Below are 18,880 nucleotides of genomic sequence, written 5' to 3'. Positions count from 1 at the left end.
CTAGGAGTGGAAAAGAATTGAGTCAGAGTGAGGGAAAATGTCTTTAAGGTTTCTCTTTACTCCCCCAGTAAGGAGGTCTTAGCAGAGGTACCTGAAGAAGACCTCGGTTGAAGGTCCCATATAAAGAGACTTAGGAATGAAGGCACATGGGCTCGGAATGAAAATGTATGTAAGAGCATAGCCAGTCAGGGAGACCTGAGTCATTGACTGCAACTCCCATTAAAGACTGCAGTGCGTCGGCTGGGCACCAAGTCTGGTATGGGAAGGACAGCTTTCTCCATGATGCCTGCGAGGCCTGTAATTGCCTTTGCTTGGACCTGAAATATCACATAGGTTTTTGGTTAGGCCTGGACCCCTCAATTTCTGCAAATAGTCATGTGGCCATAACAGGTATTTATAATTACCTACTTCTACCCATTCCATATTTCCTTTGCCCTTAGGGAGTACATCAGCTGGTCACGGTTCTTTGTCTGGTAGGGTGACCTTCATTCCTAAAAGGTCTGGGCCACTAGCAGTCCTGCATGAATTGGATTGTTGTAATTTTCCACTAAATAATTGTAGGTCACAGTAGCCCTAAGAGACACCCCAAGAGATCTCCCATATTTGAGACATACTCTCCCTTACCTTCATTGTAGTAGCAACCCAACTTCCCCTGGTAATCAGGATTAATCACCCCAGCCAGTATAGTAATCCCTTCTCTGCCTGTTTCAGAGGCATGAGGGGCCCAGAGTGACCAGATGGCAGTCTCATCTTCCAGTTCAATAGAATCATTGTTATGTCTCCTGATGGACTTTGGAACTAAATCCTCTAGACCAGCAGAACCTAAGGTTGTAGGACAGAAGCACATTCTTTGTTGGTAGATCACTAGGGGTAGTAGCAGAGCCATCTCTATATGTACTTCTGGATTCCTGGACCCGTGAATCCTTGCTATGGAAGATACGACACCGTATATTGGAGGTTGATTTAGAGCATATACAGGATCCTAGGTGATACTGCCCTAGCCTTACAAAGTATTACCACCTACCTAGTGCTCTGAGTCTTTAAAAGTCTATTCCAACATTCTCTCAATCCAGCTGCTTCACGGTGATGGGGCACGTGGTGAGTTCAGTACATTTCATGAGCATGGCCCATTGCCACACTCCATTTACTGTGAGGGGAGTTGCTTGATCAGAAGCAGTGTTGTGTGGGATACGTGATGGTGGATAAGGCATTCCATAAGTCCACAAATGGTAGTTTTGGCAGATGCATTGCATGCCAGGAAGGCAAATTCATACCCGCAATAAGTGTCTATTCCAGTAAGAACAGAGTGCTGCCCTTTCCATGACGAAAGCAGTGCAGTGTAGTCAATCTGCCAGAATGTTGATCACCTTGGGAGGGTCCTGGTATGAGACAATCAGTGTTGGTCTGTGCTGCTGATTGGGCACTGAACAGTGATTGCACCCAGGTTGGCCTTGGTGAGTAGTTGTTGCTAAGCCCACGCACAGCCTCCATCCCTGCCATCATGGCCACTTTGTTCATGAGCCCATTGGGCAGTGACAGGGGTGACTGGGGAAAGAGGCTGACTGGTATCCACAGGATGGATTATCTTTTCCACTCGATCATTAAAATCCTCTTTGAGATCACTCCTTGTTGACCATTCACATGAAACACAAATATTTTCACATTCTTTGCTGAGTTTTCTCTTTCCCAGTCAGCTGCTCATAGGGAACTTCCATGAGGCCATAGGTGCAGGCTGAGAGAGAGAAGCAGGAGTAAGGGTATTTTGGCCACTTCCTCATGCAACTTGTACCTTTAGGGTCTGCTCAAGCCCAGTCTCATGTATACCACTTCCATTTGATAATGGAGTGCTGTTGCACACACCCAGCTTTATGGCTTAGTGGGTTAGACAGCATCCATTTCATGACAGGCAGCTCAGATCACATAGTAACTTGGCCCATGGTTAAGCTTAGAGTCTCCACTAAGGCCCAGTAGGAAGCTAAAAGCTGTTTCTCAGCAGGATAGTAATTATTAACAGAGGATGGTAGGGCTTTGCTCCAAATTCCTAAGGATCTGTACTCTGATTCGCCTGTAGGGCCTGGCAACGACTCCAGACAGCATCTCTGTCTACCACTGATGCTTCAGGCGCCTTCAGGTCTGAATCGTATGGTCTAAAGAGCAGAACAGCTATTCTAGTCCTAAGCCCAACTCAAAACTAGCAGCCTTCAAGTTACTCAGTAAAGGGGCTAGAGTAGCACATCCAAAAAAGATGTTGCCTCCAAAATGCACTAGGTGTTGTGCCTGTTTTTTATGGTGGGAGGGGCCAGATGCAACAACTTATCCTTCACCTTAGAAGGAATGTCTCAGCATGCCCCATACCACTGGACCCCTAGAAATTTCACTAAGATGGATATGTCTAGAGTGGTTGGTACTTCCAGCTCACCAGGACCATTCAGCATTATATCATCAATGTAACGAACTGGCATGGTATCTTTTGGAAGGAAAAGGCAATCAAGGTCCCTGTGGGCTAAATTATGACTTATGGATGTAGAACTGATCACTCCTGAGGTAAGACAGCAAGGGTATATTGCAGGCCTTTCCAGCTGAAAGCAAACTGCTTCTGGTAGTCTTTACTACCAGCTGTCAAGGAAAAAAGCACTTTCCAGATCAGCAAATACACAAGAGGTAAAAGGAGATGTGTTAACTTGCTCAGGCAATGAAATTGCATCTGGAATACCAGCGGCAGTTGCCGTTACCACCTGATTAAGTTTACCATAGTCCACTGTCATTCTGCAGGAGCCATCTGGTTTCTGCACAGGCCAAAAATATATAAATTGAATGAGGATGCAGTGGGAATCACCACTCCTGCATCTTTCAAGTCCTTAATGGTGGCACCAGTCTCTGTAGTCCCTCCAGGAATGCAGTATTACTTTTATTTTACTATTTTTCTGGGTAGAGGCAGTTTTAGTGGCTTTCACTTGGCCTTTCCCACTATAGTAGTCCTTATTCCACAGGTCAAGGAGCTAGTTGCTGAGGATATCTATTTCAATCGTGCATTCTGGAAGTAACCAAAGGATGAGTTCAGGAACCCACTAGGCCCACTGAGATAGAACTGAGCTGATAATCCTTTTATCACATGACCTTATAAACCCCTGTCCTGTCTGGTGGATCACAATAACATTTTGAGTCTTTTGGAATTACTCTCAGTTCCGAGCCAGTGTCCAGTAATCCCCCAAAAGTCTGATTATTTCCCTTTCCTCAAGGTAAATGACCATAGAGTCCCTTTGGGGAAGATTAACAGTATAATTCCCTCAAGGAGCTACAACCTCCCCTTTATTCAAGGGGTTCTGGGTCTTTAAACTGGCTCATTTCTGAGAATTGATGAGGGCGATGACTTTCTCTTTCCTTTCTTTTTTAAAAAAACAATTATTATTTATTTATTTTTGGCTGCGTTGGGTCTTCGTTGCTGCGCACGGGCTTTGTGTAGTTGTGGGAGCGGGGGCTACTCTTTGTTGCGGTGCTCGGGCTTCTTATTGCGGTGGCTTCCCTTGTTGCGGAGCACGGGCTCTAGGCGTGCGGGCTTCAGTAGTCGTGGCTCGCAGGCTCTAGAGTGCAGGCTCAGTAGTTGTGGCGCACAGGCTTAGTTGCTCCGTGGCATGTGGCATCTTCCTGGACCAGGGCTCGAACCCATGTCCCCTGCATTGGCAGGCGGATTTTTAACCACTGCGCCACCAGGGATGTCCGATGACTGTCTTTGGTAATTCACGTTATTCTTAGGTTTACTAGACCTAGAATTCTGAATCCAGTGGGCCACCCATCATCTGTTTCTTTCCTAGGAATGCCATGATAAACTAGCCAACGCCATAGGTCTCCACAAGTCAAACTATTCTGATTACTATTTACTTTGGCTCTGCTCTCCATTTTGGTAGCCATGCCCCATTTGCTTTTGGCAATTGAGTGTTGCTCCTTGGCCCCTGCCACCCCAGAATCCCATTATCCCCACTGCATTTAGGGATCCTAGTTGATGGTAGCAGTTCCCACTGTAATTTCTGACCTACAGAGAGGAGCAACCACAGAGCTCTTCAAGGATGCTGGGACTCCCCTCCTAAGTTGATTTCTCTTGGTCGTGGTGAAAGGTGTGTCCTCTGACCCTTCCAGGGGGGCTGAGCAGGTCCAGCATGATAAATCCAGGCTAACATTCCAGTTTCCTTAAGCCTTTTAATATTTCCTCTACCATACCAACATGGTTCTGGCATTTTGGCTTCGTTCAGTACTGCTTGTTTTCTATATGTCCCATCTGTTCTTTGTTCCTTTTTTCTTCTTTCTGCTTTCCTCTGGATTAATCTTTTTTTTTTTTTTTTTTTTTTAGGGGGGGGCCGTGCCATGTAGCATGAGGGATCTTAGTTCCCCGAGCAGGCATTGACCCCATCTGCCCTGCAGTGGAAGCACAGAGTCCTAAACATGGGACTGCCGGGGAATTCCACCCGGATTAATCATTTTTTATCTTCACTTTTGGACTTTTACTTTGCTTTACCCTTTTAATGGTTGCTCTAGGGTTTACAGCATACATCTTTTTTTTTTTTCTTCTTATTTGTTTATCTTTGGTTGCGTTGGGTCTTTGTCGTTGCACGCGAGCTTTCTCTACTTGCGGCGAGTGGGGGCTATTCTTCATTGCAGTGCTCTGGCTTCTCATTGGGATGGCTTCTCTTGTTGCAGAGCACGGGCTCTAGGTGCGCAGGCTTCATTAGTTGTGGCACACGGGCTCAGTAGTTGTGGCTCGCGGGCTATAGAGTGCAGGCTCAATAGTTGTGGTGCATGGGCTTAGCTGCTCCGTGGCATGTGGGATCTTCCCGGACCAGGGCTTGAACCTGTATCCCCTGTGTTGGCAGGCAGATTCTTAACCACTGTGCCACCAGGGAAGTCCAGCATACATCTTTAACGTGTAATCTGTCTTGATATATCATTTCACATGTAAGGTAGGAACCTTTAAAGGGTATACTTTCATTTCCCCCCATTCTTTTGCTATTCTTGTTATACTTCTGCATGTATTATACATTCCTTAACGTATTACTATTTTTGTTTTAAACAATTATCTTTTAAAAAGATTTAAAAAATGAGATGATTCTTTTCTGTTTACTCATATATTTATCATTTTTGGTGCTCTTTATTCTTTGTATAGATCCAGGTTCCCATCTGGCTTGATTTTCCTCCAACCTGAAGAACTTCCTTTAACATACTCTATAGTGTAGGTCTGCCGGCAGTTAATTCTCTCACTTTTTGATTTGTTTGAAAAAGTCTTCATTTTCGAAAGGTATTTTTGATAGGTATAGAATCCCAGATTTCCAGTGTTTTCCTTTTGGTACTGTATAGATATCTACATTGTGTTGTCGCTTGCATAATTTCTGAGGAAAAGTCTGTTGTCATTTTTATCTTTGGTCATCTGTATATAATGTGTCTTCTCCACTCCTACCCCAATCCTCCCCAAACTGCTCTCACGTTTTCCCTTTATTACTGATTTTAGCAATTTATTTATGATGTGTCTTGGTGTGTGTGTGTGTGTTTTAAATGTTTGCTATACATGGGATTCATTGAGCTTCTTAGATAGTGAGCTTGGAGTTTTCATCAAAATTGGAAACTTTTTGGCTATTTCTTTTTTTTTTTTTTTTTTTTTTTGCGATACGCAGGCCTCTCACTGCTGTGGCCTCTCCAACTGCGGAGCACAGGCTCCGGACGCGCAGGCCCAGCGGCCATGGCTCACGGGCCCAGCCGCTCCGCAGCATGTGGGATCCTCTCAGACCGGGGCACGAACCCGTGTCCCCCGCATCGGCAGGTGGACTCTCAACCACTGTGCCACCAGGGAAGCCCTTGGCTATTTCTTTAAATATTTTTCCATCTCCTCTACTGCTTTTCTTTCCTTTGTTGTTGTTGTTGTTCAGGGTGATTTTTCTTTAATTTTTATTTTATATTGGAATATAGTTGATTAACAATGTTGTGTTAGTTTCAGGTGTACATCAAAGTGATTCAGTTATACATATACATGTATCTATTCTTTTTCAAATTCTTTTCCCATTTAGGTTATTACAGAATATTGAGCAAGGTTCCCTGTGCTATACAGTAGGTCCTTGTTGGTTATCTATTTTAAATATAGCAGTGTGTACATGTCAATCCCAAACTCCCCATCTATCCCTCCCACCCTCCCATCCCCCCTGGTAACCATAAGTTCATTCTCTACATCTGTGAGTCTGTTTCTGTTTTGTAAATAAGTTCATTTGTATCGAATTTTTTTTTTTTAGATTCTGAATACAAGCAATATCATATATTTGTCTTTCCCTGATATACTTCATTTAGTGTGATAATCTCCAGGTCCACCCATGTTGTTGCAAATGACATTATTTCCTTCTTGTTTTTTTTTATTTCCTTCCTTTTAATGGCTAAGTAATATTCCATTGTATATATGTACCACATCTTCTTTATCCATTCATCTGTCAATGGACATTTAGGCTGCTTCCATGTCTTGGCTATTATAAACAGTGCTGTGGTGAACATTGGGGGTGCACATATCTTTTGAACCATGTTTTTCTCTGGATATATGCCCAGGAATGGGATTGCTGGATCATATGGTAACTCTATTTTTTACTTTTTTAAGGAACCTCCATACTGTTCTCCATACTGGCTGTACCAATTTACGTTCCCACCAACAGTGTAGGAGGGTTCCCTTTTCTCCACACCCTCTCCAGCATTTATTGTTTGTACATTTTTTGATGATGGCCATTCTGCTTGGTGTGAGATGATAATTTCATTGTAGTCATGATTTGCATTTCTCTAATAATTAGCTATGTTAAGCATCTTTTCATGTGCCTCTTGGCCATCTGTATGTCTTCTTTGGAGGAATGTCTATGTAGGTCTTCTGCCCATTTTTTGATTGGGTTGTTTGGTTTTTTGATATTGAGCCACATAAGCTGTTAGTAAATTTTGGAGATTAATCCTTTGTCGGTCACATTGTTTGCAAATATTTTCTCCCATTCTATGGGTTTTTTTGTTTTGTTTATGGTTCCTTTTGCTGTGCAAAAGTTTTTGAGTTTAATTATGTCCCATCTGTTTATTTTTGTTTTTATTTCCATTAGTCTAGGAGGTGGATCGAAAAAGATGTTACTGTGATTTATGTAAAAGAGTGTTCTGCCTACGTTTTACTTTAAGTTTTATAGTATCCCGTCTTACATTTGGGTCTTTTATCCATTTTGAGTTTATTTTTGTGTATGGTGTTAAAGAATGTTCTAATTTCATTTTTTTTACATGTAGCTGTCCAGCTTTCCCAGCACCATTTGTTGAAGGGACTGTCTTTCCACCATTGTATAGTCTTGCATCCTTTGTAGTACATTAATTGACCATGGGTGCGTGGGTTTATTTCTGGGCTTTCTATCCTGTTCTGTTGATCTATATTTCTATTTTTGTGCCAGAACCATACTATTTTGATGATTATAGCTTTGTAGTATGGTCTGAAGTTAGGGAGCCTGATTCCTCCAGCTCTGTTTTCTTTCTCAAGATTACTTTGGCTATTTGGGGTCTTTTGTGTCTCCATACAAATTGTAAGATTTTTTGTTGTAGTTCTGTGAAAATTTGATAGGGATTGCATTGAAGCTGTAGATTGCCTTGGGTAGTATAGTCATTTTGACAGTACTGATTCTTCCTATCCAAGAACATGGTATATCTTCCCATCTGTTTGTGTCATCTTCGATTTCTTTCATCAGTGTCTTATAGTTTTCAGAGTACAAGTCTTTTGTCTCCTTAGTCCCCTACCCCTTTCCTGAGACTTCAGTCTCACATATTTTAGATTACTTGATATTGTCCCAAAATGAAGCTCTGTTTCTCTTTTTCAGTCTGTTTATATTTCTCTTGCCATGTATTCAAGTTTCCTGATCTTTTCTTCTTCACAGTATAATTTGCTATTAATCCAATTGCCTATATTTTTTGTTTCAGATATTGTTTTTTTCTCATATTTAGAAGTAATAGTTGATTCATTGTCACATCTTCAATTTCTCTTCATTATGTTTCTGTTTTCCTCTGCCTTCTTTAACATATGGCATGAATTCACAGTAACCTTTCTAACATTGTGTCTGCTTATCCTATCTTTTTTTTTTGCGGTACGCGGGCCTCTCACCGTCATGGCCTCTCCCACTGCAGAGCACAGGCTCCGGACGCGCAGGCTCAGCGGCCATGGCCCACGGGCCCAGCTGCTCCGCGGCACGTGAGATCCTCTCGGACCGGGGTACGAACCCATGTCCCCTGCATCGGCAGGCGGACTCCCAACCACTGCACCAACAGGGAAGCCCTATCCTATCTTTTCAATTCTGCACCTGTTTCTATAGGTCAGTTTGTCTCCTAGCTGTAGGCCATGTTTTTCTTGCTTCTTTTCATGCCTTTATGTTGGTTCTTTCCCTGGCCACAGGTAGTTTCCTCTCATGCATGTGCAGAATGATACTTCGCCTTAGTTTCAAGGGGCCCCTCTGTAGATCTCTGGAGCTCTCCTTTTGTGTAGCAACTGCTCTCCAGTATTCTTCCGTAATTCCAGCATTACATTATGACTTTTGCGGACCCTGTGCGCTTTTGTCATTCAGACGTTTGGGGCTTAGTTCATTTTCTTCTTCCTCCACGGAGGCTGAAAGTAGGGCAAATGTCTTAAGGTGGAGAATGGTTGCATATTGTTGCAGGCTTCTCCCTCTACTGGGATTTTGTTCCCTATACACCATAAGAAGGCACAAGATTGGCTTTTCAACCTCAGCCACCTCTCGCTCCAGTGTGGCTCTTACAAGCCTTTGACTGAGAGCCTGGTAAGTGTCTGTTTTCATAGCTGTGTGAAAACAGCCTTTGGCTCTTCTGAGTCTTTGTCTCCTGCCTCCAGCAAGTTTGGTGTCAGGCTCTGCCTCAAGCGAAAAATCAGGTGCATGTTTTTGGCATGTCCCTCTTTCTGTACAAGTACTGCGTGTGCTAAACATTATGACACTATAAGAGATTTCCCTCTAGCTTCCAGCCTCTTGCACCACCTTAGAACTTCACAAATGTTCCATGCGGGAAAACTAGCTTTGCGTCTGGTTTCTTCTAGTACTGACTTGTTGTGTATGACCACCAAAAACTCTGTTCATTTCACTTTCCCTCAGTAGCATCCTTCTGCTTGAGCCAAGTCCAATCTTCAGCCCACACCCAAAAGCATCATGTACCCCCAGGAAAGACAATGTCCAGCAATCATCAGTTCACATTGGACAGGCTCTTCCCTCTCTGGAATTCTGTTCATATAGCCTTTGTTGCTTCCACAGCTCTCCAGTGTCTTTACAAATGTGATTTTGCAATTGATTTTTTGTTTTCCAGTTTTGCAGCAAGAAAACAGGCCTCATGAGACATAATACATCCTACTCAGAAGTGGAGGCCAGACTTAAATAGGGCTTAAGACTTGTTTTCTACCAGGAGGAGGTTGTTGCACCTTCGCTCAGTGTGACTTCTCTTTTTGAGTCCATAGTTCATGACATTGCCACCTACCGGTCTCTAGTCAGACTTAGAAAGCTGCGCTGAAAGTGGGTGCTGGAGCCTTCGGCTTTGGCCTGCCTGGGTTTGGCCCACCTGGGACTGATCCAAGCCTGATTTACATTCCAGTCTGTTGTGTTCATCTTTACAGGACCAGGAATAAAACCTCCAGAGGAACGGACAATTGAATACCTAGAAGAAGTTGCAATTACTTTTGCTAAAGGACTAGCTGATAAAAAGATCTCTCCAAAGAGAGACAAGGGATTGGTAGAAAGTGAGTGTCATTATTAAAGAACTAAGGCAAAGCTTCTTTCCCGGGAATTTAATTTTATTTTCTATAAATCTGAAATGAGGAAGAGGTAAGTGCATTATTTACTCTTAAGTGTAAAGTCAACCTTAAAGGATGCAATAACTCTTCTCTAGGCTCAAGTCCTGGACCTTACACTGGTTAAAGACATTTTTTTTTAATTTTTAATTTTGGAAAATTTTACATAATACCAAAATAGAATAATGTAACAGTGTAATAAACACCCATGTACCCAACACCAAGCTTTAATACTTATCAACTAATGTTTAAAGAAGTGCTTAGGTTGAAATTTAGATTGTTTGTGTCAGAGTAAAGAGCAGTTCTTTCAGATGGCTAGAATCACTGCGTTTTTATGGAGTTTACAGAACAAACTAACAAGGGAGGCTGGGCTCTTTCCAGTAAGGATCTAAAAGCATTTTACCTTACAGAATTGACATCGTATGCCATGAGTATTCCATTTGTCAGGCAACAGATTTACAAAAAGGTGGAAGAAAGAGTACGAAAGCAGACCAAAGGCCTTTATCCTGCACCTCTGAAAATAATTGATGTGAGTTTTTACCCCGTACTCCCACATTTCTCATGTTTCTTCCCTTTGTCTAGAGCAAGTACTCTTCATTGCCATTCTGCACCATGTTTGCCAGTACTGAAGTTCCTCATGCTGCTATCAAAGTACTTACCAAAAATAACACAAGAGCATAGCAAGCTATGAGGATTTATATAAATGGATATTTGGGGAAAATTAGTGCCAGGCATACTTTTTAGTTGATGAGCTTAAAATTACCAGTTATAAACCAAGAAAGGAACCTATGTCATATCAGTATAACAAAACCAGTAAAATATTGGACATTAATTAAGAGGTAGTTGAAACAAAATTAATGGCTGTATTCTGTCCTTAGTCAAAACCATTGTCATTACCTAAAATGTCTCATTGACTTTCCATTGCCATAATTATGAAAAAGATGTAATGATATAGAGAAGTTCTGGAAAAGCTCAAGGAGGATGATTAAAATGATCACAGAGTTGAAGTAACATCTGTCTCAAGGTAGACTTTAAAACTTATAAAATCTTCAATCTGGAAAGTCCCAGATCAAAAGAGCAATAATTGAAGACAAGATCAATAATCAAAGATTTCAGAATTGGAGAATGAATTAGTCAACAGGTATATTTTGAGCCAAAGACACCAAAGTATATAAAATATGAAACGTGGTCCCCTACTTCCATTCACCTCACACAGTCTGGGTTGGGGAGATTAAACACATATATGTGGTAAGGCAGATGGCAGGATGGGGCGGTATGTAGCTGCATAGGGTTAACGCCAGCTAACTGGGACAGAGGAAGTTTGCTAAATTCACTGAGGAGGGAACGATCCCTGAAATTGTTAGAGAATACATGATGAGAAAGCCAGGTAGGATGGGCATTTTGAGCAAAGTTACAGAAGCTGGAAAGCATGAGGCTCTTCAGGGAACATCAAATCAGATCAGTTTTTGTAGGAGGATAATGCAGTGTCTTCAGAAAGGCAGACCAAAGGTGGATTTCAAAAGGTAGACAGTAATTAATTAAGAAATTTCATCTTTGTCCTATATAGATCATAGAGAACCGTTTTCATGGCAGTGAGTAAAAATGGATTAGAAACAGAGACAAAGTAGATCAATGAACTAGGAAACTGTTCTGGTAATTCAGACTTGAAGTTTGAATAAGACCCCGAAATAGAATAGTAAAAGCAACAATACGAAGGTAGTAAGAGACTTGCCAAAGAGAGTTAGGAGTCAAGGTTTAGAAGTGTTGAGATTAGGTATTCAGGAAATTCAAGCAACAGTAGTTTAGACAGAGAAGTCGATTAAGGATATAGATTTATTTGGTTTTTTTTTAATCACCATTAAATTATGGTGATTGAATACAGGGTTATTTCTTTTATACTTGCTATTGTACTTAGGTTAGTACTTAACCTCAAATGTTAAATTGAATTTCATGGAGTTCATGATTAATGTGATAAACTAAATGATGTTCCTGAGGAAGAATAAATAGAGGGGGAAATGGGCTGCAAGTGGGACTTTGGGGACCTGCCCACATTTGGAGAACAGGAGAGGAGCCGGAAGAATAATTCAAGCAGGAGGGAAGGGAGTTAGGAAAAGGTAAACCTATTATTGGACTCAGAAAGGGGTGATGACAACTCTTTCTCTGACAAAATAACAGGATTCAGAGGATAAGGAGGTGGAGTTTGAGCTGTGGAACCTCTGTGCTCTTTTCCTATTCTGCCTTCTTAATTCTCTTTCCTTCTGTTTTATTTCCTTCCATTGTATACTAGGTTGAGCAGTAGCCTCAGAGATGGAGAATTAAGTCAGTCTTAAGCAATAAGGCACTCCGTCCTCTTCTCTTTCTCACTCCAGTCTAGACTTTTGACTTACTCTTTGAAGACTAACAACATTAGCCACTTTTTTCAGCATTACTGTGTATCTTGCCAATCGATTCCAACAAGTACTTTATCTGTTTTTTAGGTAGTGAAGACTGGGATTGAGCAAGGGAGTGATGCTGGCTATCTCTCTGAATCTCAGGTAAAATTATTTCCTTTCAGTGTTTTATTATTAGAGACAGAAAAAACGAGATCCACAATGCTGTGTAAAACTGAAAAAAGGTAAAGTATTCAAAGCCTAGTAAAAAAATGTTTTCCTCCAGTGGTTGTCATTTCTTACGATTAATCTCAGTGAGCAAGTAGGTGCTAAGAAAACCATAGTAGTCCCCAGATATTTGAACTTGCTCTCAATAAGGAGGGTGTAACTAGGAAAAGCAGGGGCAGAGTTAGAATCCTTTCAAAAGGAATCATTTGGACTTTTTGTTCTGTAGTTGGGCTGGTTTTGTTGTGATAAAGTGAGTACATTGATACAAAAATATGGTTCTTGTTAGAGCCTGGAGATAAACCTGTGAAGCCCAGCCTTCCTTTGGTGAATTAGGAAATGAAGGGAAATGTTTTGCACCCACTAAGACAAGAAAACAGAGCAACACACGAACCAACCTCACCCCTTCCACTTCCTAATGAGTTGGTGGTATTGTAGATTTTAGTTGTTTGGGTTGTTTTGAAGTTTTAAGCAATCATTGAAGGATTATTGCTCTTCAGTAATAGAATAAAAGATATCTGAAGAGCTCAGGACAAGTTCCAGAGAAAACATTTCTTATACTGGGTTGCTTACTGCAGTGCACTCTGATTAATTCTTTTACATTATCATGAGGTACACATATACATATGTACAGAAAGATTGAAGCATATTTCCCAAAATAATTAGCCTGTACACTGTACTCAGTATTTTCTATTTATTCTACTTATCACAACCTGCTAAATTCAAGACCACTGATAGATTTCTACCCGTGGTTTGAAAATCACTGGTTTATTGAATAGAACCTACTTTGCCAAGATTAGTAGAACATTGTTTCATGTTCTCTTCAGACATGAAGGCAACATTATTAGAGGGATTCCTTCTTTTAAGTGCTGTTTGCAACCATGTAATCGTACCAGTAAATTCTAGTAATATTGATGATGGTAATAGCTAACATTGAGGCCCAGTCATTTTACTAGTGTTTTCATTTACTTCCCACAACAATACTGTAAAATAGGTATTGTTTTTCCCATTTTAAGGATGAAGAAAGCTTCACAACTGGGAAATGGCAGGGCCAGTCTTTAAACTCAGTTCTTTCAAATACAGACTCTAAATCTCATGCTCTTTCCCACTAAGTTGAGACTTGTTCTCTGTAACTGTTAAGGTCCTTTTAAAGTGGCAGATATCACATGGGGCAGCCTGCTACCCTGGAAGGAGAACTGGAGTTGGGAGTCATACTGCCTGGGTTCAAGTTCTGTTTCTGCCCCTTTGAGGCAGTGTGGCTTTGAGCGAGGTCAAGTTCTGAGCCTCCTCTTCCCAGTCTTTAAAATGAGAGAGGTGGTTGAGATGATTGGTCCATTTTGGCTCCGACACTCTAATTCCATGAAAAAAGTTACCACAGCCTCTGGTGTAGAGAATCTGAGAGCTCAGTTATATCCAGAACCTTTCAAAGCAGTAGTTGGAAGTGGAACAGATGAGGAGAGTTAAAGAAAGATGCTCAGCAGGAGACCAACTTCAGCAGCTCAGGACCTGAGGCTTTGCATGTGTTACCTCTGCTCTGCAGAGAAACTGACCCCAAAGAATCCACGTCTACAAGACTGAGAAGTTCTACCTTTTCTTCTTCCCTTTTTCCAGAAATTTGGAGAGCTTGCAATGACCAAAGAATCAAAAGCCTTGATGGGACTTTACCGTGGTCAGACCCTATGCAAGAAGAATAAATTTGGAGCTCCGCAGAAGGAGGTTAAGTAAGTCAGCTCTACGTAGGAAGCCCCTGTGGATTTCAGCACATGCTACGCTTGTCGATGTCTCTGAAGATCCATAGAGCTAGATTTATGCCTTCAGTCTTGCCCTAAACCTCTTCTGTCCTGAGCACTTTAGATCCCTATTCCTACGAAGGATTTTTTGGCTTTCAGAGTTCTGCCTGTGCTGAGTTTTCTCCTGACCTCTCTAATGTCTCCTGTAGAGGCATTTTTGTCTCAGTATTGATGTCCCCTAGAAATATGGTTTAGGTTTCCCCTTCCTAAACCAATACACACACTATGTGCTGTTTAATGACCTTGTCTCTCTCTGTGACTTGAGATACCCTCTCTGGGAACTCACACTTCTCCCTCATTAAAAAAAGTAAAGCCTCATTCTAGTCGTTAAAGCCTTGTCCTTCGTTTAGCTTACAGCCTAAGCGTTTGAGAGCCTACTTACCTGTTTCATATCTATTCTCTTCAGCGAGCCTTTCAGTGTTATGCTGCCTAAATAGCTCTTCAGCATCTTAAGTTTAGTAATGCCCCTAAACTCACCCCCTTGCTCAGTGGTTCTTAACCTGGGCAACGTTGCCACCAGGGGACACTTGCCAATCTCTGGAAATATTTTTGGTTGTCACAGCTGGGGAGGGAGGGATGGTACTGGCATCTGGTGGCCAGAGGCCCAGAATGCTGCTAAACATCCTACAGTGCACAGGACAGCCCCACAACAAAGAAGTATCCAGTCCAAAATGTCAGCAGTGCTGAGGTTGAGGAACACTGTCTACCTGAATTACAGAGAGGGATTTGTGAAAGCAGCTAATGTTACTACTTTCTCCAGCCGCTCACATTTAATGAGATTGCAATCCAAAGCAGAAGAGGAATTTAAGAAGAAGCCCAGGTGAGAAGACAAGATTCTTGCCAAGAGGGCTGATTTCCAAATTAGAATATGAAATACAACTGTAACTGCTTCTCCAGCACACGTGGTGATCGGTATCAGTCCGGTTGTCTGTGTACCACCTAATGTTGACAGTATCTTGCATTCAGTGGGTGAGATGAATTACTTCCACGCTGCAGTGGAATGATGATGTGGCCACTTAAATCTGAATCTCTTCATACATACTACAAAAATTACTCTTAAATTTTAAATTGGACTTCCCTGGTGGCACAGTGGTTGAGAGTCTGCCTGCCAGCGGTTACACGGGTTCAAGCCCTGGTCCGGGAAGATCCCACATGCCGCGGAGCAACTAAGCCCCTGCGCCCCAACTACTGAGCCTGCACTCTAGAGCCTGTGAGCCACAACTACCGAGCCCACGAGCCACAACTACTGAAGCCCGCATGCCTAAAGCCCGTCCTCCGCAACAAAAGAAGTCACTGCAATGAGAAGCCTGTGCACCACGATGAAGAGTAGCCCCTGCTCGCTGCAACTAGAGAAAGCCCGCGTGCAGCAACGAAGACCCAACGCAGCCATAAATTAATTAATTAATTTAAAAAATATTAAATTATAAAATGTTTACTCTTAAGCTGATTAGCCACTCCTGACTCCTACTCTGGTCTGCATGTAACTCTTACTGTTATATGCAGATAGCATATAATACCACCTGGAGAAGCTGTTATTGTGTACCAGTACACAGAAAAGACAGGCAGCATGCATGTGAAACTCATGTAAGAAGAAATAAGAAAATGAGAATCAAAATACTTAAGCTTACAAAAATTCTCCCCCCAAAACAACCACAATGCAAAACTATAGCAGAATGCTTCCAAACTTGAATTATATATCCTTAAATAAATATTTACAGATAAGAAAAGAATCACTTTGAATCAGAAGTTCAAAAACTCAGAATTAAATGGGCAGAAAAACAGGATGATGTAAGAGTTGACCTAACTTGGGAAATGAATTGAAAAAAGGTAACATCATCTTAGAAATGAAGAATAAATTATAAGGTATGCAAGGCAGAATAGGTTGAACTGAAAATTTAATAAAAATCATTGAAGAAAGGGCATCCCCCTTCCTGCTTTCCCAGTTGTCAGTAATAGTTCTACTTCTGTCTCTCTAGGCCTCTTCTCCCTTGCCTCGGATAATAATTTGAATTCCTTATGTATTTTCTCTTTTTATAAATTAATTTTTTATGCAAAGAATGCATTCTTAATCTCCTTTTTTAAACTATTATAAGGAAGTTTGAATACTAGATGAATGTTTTGTGTTTATGGTTTGAATGTTTTAATATAAAAGGAATCCTTCAGTATGAATCCTATAATAATCCTTTTTAGTCAGTGGTACGACTTGGAGACTGTGTATGTGGGTACATACCAGTTAACTTGTTCCTTTTCTTTTTCTACTGAAAGATTGATGACTTCCAATTTTTCATTATTGTAAACATTGTATGACTGTTCATCACAGCATATCATCTTGTGCATAAGTGCATTTCTCTAGAGCAGATAGTAGAATTACTGGGTCGTAGAAGATGCAATTTTTGGTTTTAATACATTTGACCTCCTATATAGGGCAAAGTATATACTTCTATCAACCATGCATGAAAGAACAAAATTTTTTATACCCTCACTGTTACTTTTAAAATTTTTGCCAATCTGATGGGGAGAGAATACATTTTTTTAAATTTGCATTTCCCAGATTATTAGGGAAATTGGGCATTTTATTGGCAATTTGTTTTCATTTTCTATGAATTGCTTTATATAAACCCCTGCCCATTTTATTGGGTTGTCTTTTTTAATTGATATTTGTGTTCTTTATATTTCCCCAGTAGTAATCCTTTGTCTGCTATGCCTGTTGTCATTTGTCAAGCAAATTTTTAATTTTGGTGCAGCAAATACATGAATAATTTTTTCAGCTCCTATTCTTTATGTTTTTCTACCCTATTTTCTCATGTTCTCCAGTTACTTAACACTCACCATATAAAAATGTATATTATCACAAAGCTGCATTTGAAAGATACTCCCAGGAGTTGAAGTTAGGGTGCCTTTTCAGGTCTTGAATATGATTTTTGAACATTATAATCAGAATTGTTTTGAATGAAACAACTCTAATTTAGGTCTATGGTGTTGTAAACTTGGGCTTCTTTTATGAAGGAAGTTGTTCTGAAAATTTTTTTTAGTTACTTATGGGAAAATGGCATATTGTTCCAAAACTATGGAAAACTAAAAAGAGTCATCAGACATGATCTCTATCCCTCAAAAAGCTTAGAGTTTAGTTGATGAGACAAAAATGATGTACATGAAGCTGTTCCAAAATACTGTGGGGTAAACCAAATGGTCCTGATAAGTTCAAGGGAATTCAGGGGTGGAAAAGGCAGTAATGTGCGTGTATGGAGGTGTTTGAGGGAGGGGTAAGGTCTGGAAGCAAAGAAACCATCCAAGAGGCTTTTGAACCAATCCAGGTAAGGGGTGAGAAAGGCACACATTTCAAGAGAAATGAAAGATGACTGGAAAATGGCAAAATCACTAGCAAGTAAGTGGTTGGTAAAAGAGAGATTAGTCTTTAGGCCTATCACTGCAAGTTAGCTTTTGTTTGAAGAAAAATACTCGTTAATTTAAGCGTAATCCATGTTGTTTTGTTTTCAGTGATCTCAGGTATGATTGAAGATCAGTATAATTCTGTCTCTTTGGTAGACCAATTCTTTTAGACCTAATGGATTTTTGCATTTAACTTTGAAAATCAGTCATTTATGAAAGATATCTTTTTGTAGGTAAAAATTATTTTAAATACCTTATTGTTGTCCCTGCTTTAGTTGGTTTATTGGAAGATGACCTGGGCAATCTCCCACTTTTACTGAATTAATTAAGATTTATACCAAAAGTCATTTCATCCTTTCCTTTCAGGCAGCTCGCCATTCTTGGCGCAGGGCTAATGGGGGCCGGCATTGCCCAGGTCTCCGTGGATAAGGGCCTACAGACTATACTGAAGGATGCTACGCTAGCCGCGCTGGGGCGAGGACAGCAGCAAGTGTTCAGAGGGTAAGCCTGCTCTCTGCCTTTGCTGGGAGAGTAGCGTGTGTTTTGGCTTTTGCCGTCACCGTTTCCTTTCTGCTGAACATGATCTGTATTGGATACTCCATTGTTAAGTCTCATTTCCTTTGCTTTTTAGACATGCTAATTCCTTCTTTCACTTTTTTTTCTTTTTTTTTTTTTTGCTGTTGTTGCAGACAATGTTATTATAAATCATTAACATCATTGGAGTCTGAGTGCAAAAGAGAAAACCTTATCTATTAGACGTTTTTAAATGCCATATGGTTTATACTTTGGTATCAGACTAGAAAGTCTCATGTTTGTGAATTTTAATTGCTGTATTGTTATAGAACATTGAAACAGCATGACTGTGTCTATAGAGAGAACTGAGATAAGGATGAGGAAACGTGTAACTGCATCTTGAAGGTAGGGCTGGGATCAGAACTCATGAACCTCATATTTCTTGACTGGCGTTACCGTAGAGAAGCAGTTAACTGATTTGGCTCCACAATATCTGGATCTTATGGACTGTGTCTCCATCTTACTTCTGAATTAATAAACGGGGACTATTATTCTCCCTCCTGCCCGTCCCTCCCTCCTCTCCCCCACCCAACACACATACGGCCTGTTGTGCAGAGGGGAAAAATGGAGCAGCCACTTGGCCAAACTGGGAATTTGTTTCAGCTCATTTCTCTGCTCCAATGTAATAGACTGTCTAAGGCTGGCTGAACTTTGATGGTCTTGCATGTGACTTTTAGTTGAGTTAGTTTTTTTGTTTCTTACGTGGATTATGTAGC

The 18,880-nt window shown here is 41.0% G+C and overlaps 1 protein-coding gene across 1 annotated transcript in view; it reads left to right on the top strand.

Annotated features, from left to right (window-relative positions):
- HADHA (hydroxyacyl-CoA dehydrogenase trifunctional multienzyme complex subunit alpha) overlaps positions 1–18,880 on the top strand; it is a 54,535-nt gene that overhangs the window by 17,269 nt on the left and 18,386 nt on the right. The window contains exons 8-12 of the mRNA XM_082671716.1: positions 9,644–9,766; positions 10,228–10,346; positions 12,295–12,351; positions 14,023–14,132; positions 17,958–18,092. Coding sequence (XP_082527842.1) covers positions 9,644–9,766; positions 10,228–10,346; positions 12,295–12,351; positions 14,023–14,132; positions 17,958–18,092 — 544 coding nt within the window. The remainder of the gene's footprint in view (positions 1–9,643; positions 9,767–10,227; positions 10,347–12,294; positions 12,352–14,022; positions 14,133–17,957; positions 18,093–18,880) is intronic.

This window comes from Grampus griseus (assembly GCF_964374135.1).
Source record: "Grampus griseus genome assembly, chromosome: 15".
In the NCBI taxonomy this organism is placed as follows: Eukaryota; Metazoa; Chordata; class Mammalia; order Artiodactyla; family Delphinidae; genus Grampus; species Grampus griseus.
The sequence above is the reverse complement of the archived record's forward strand: the minus strand, read 5'-3'. Positions and strand labels throughout refer to the sequence as shown.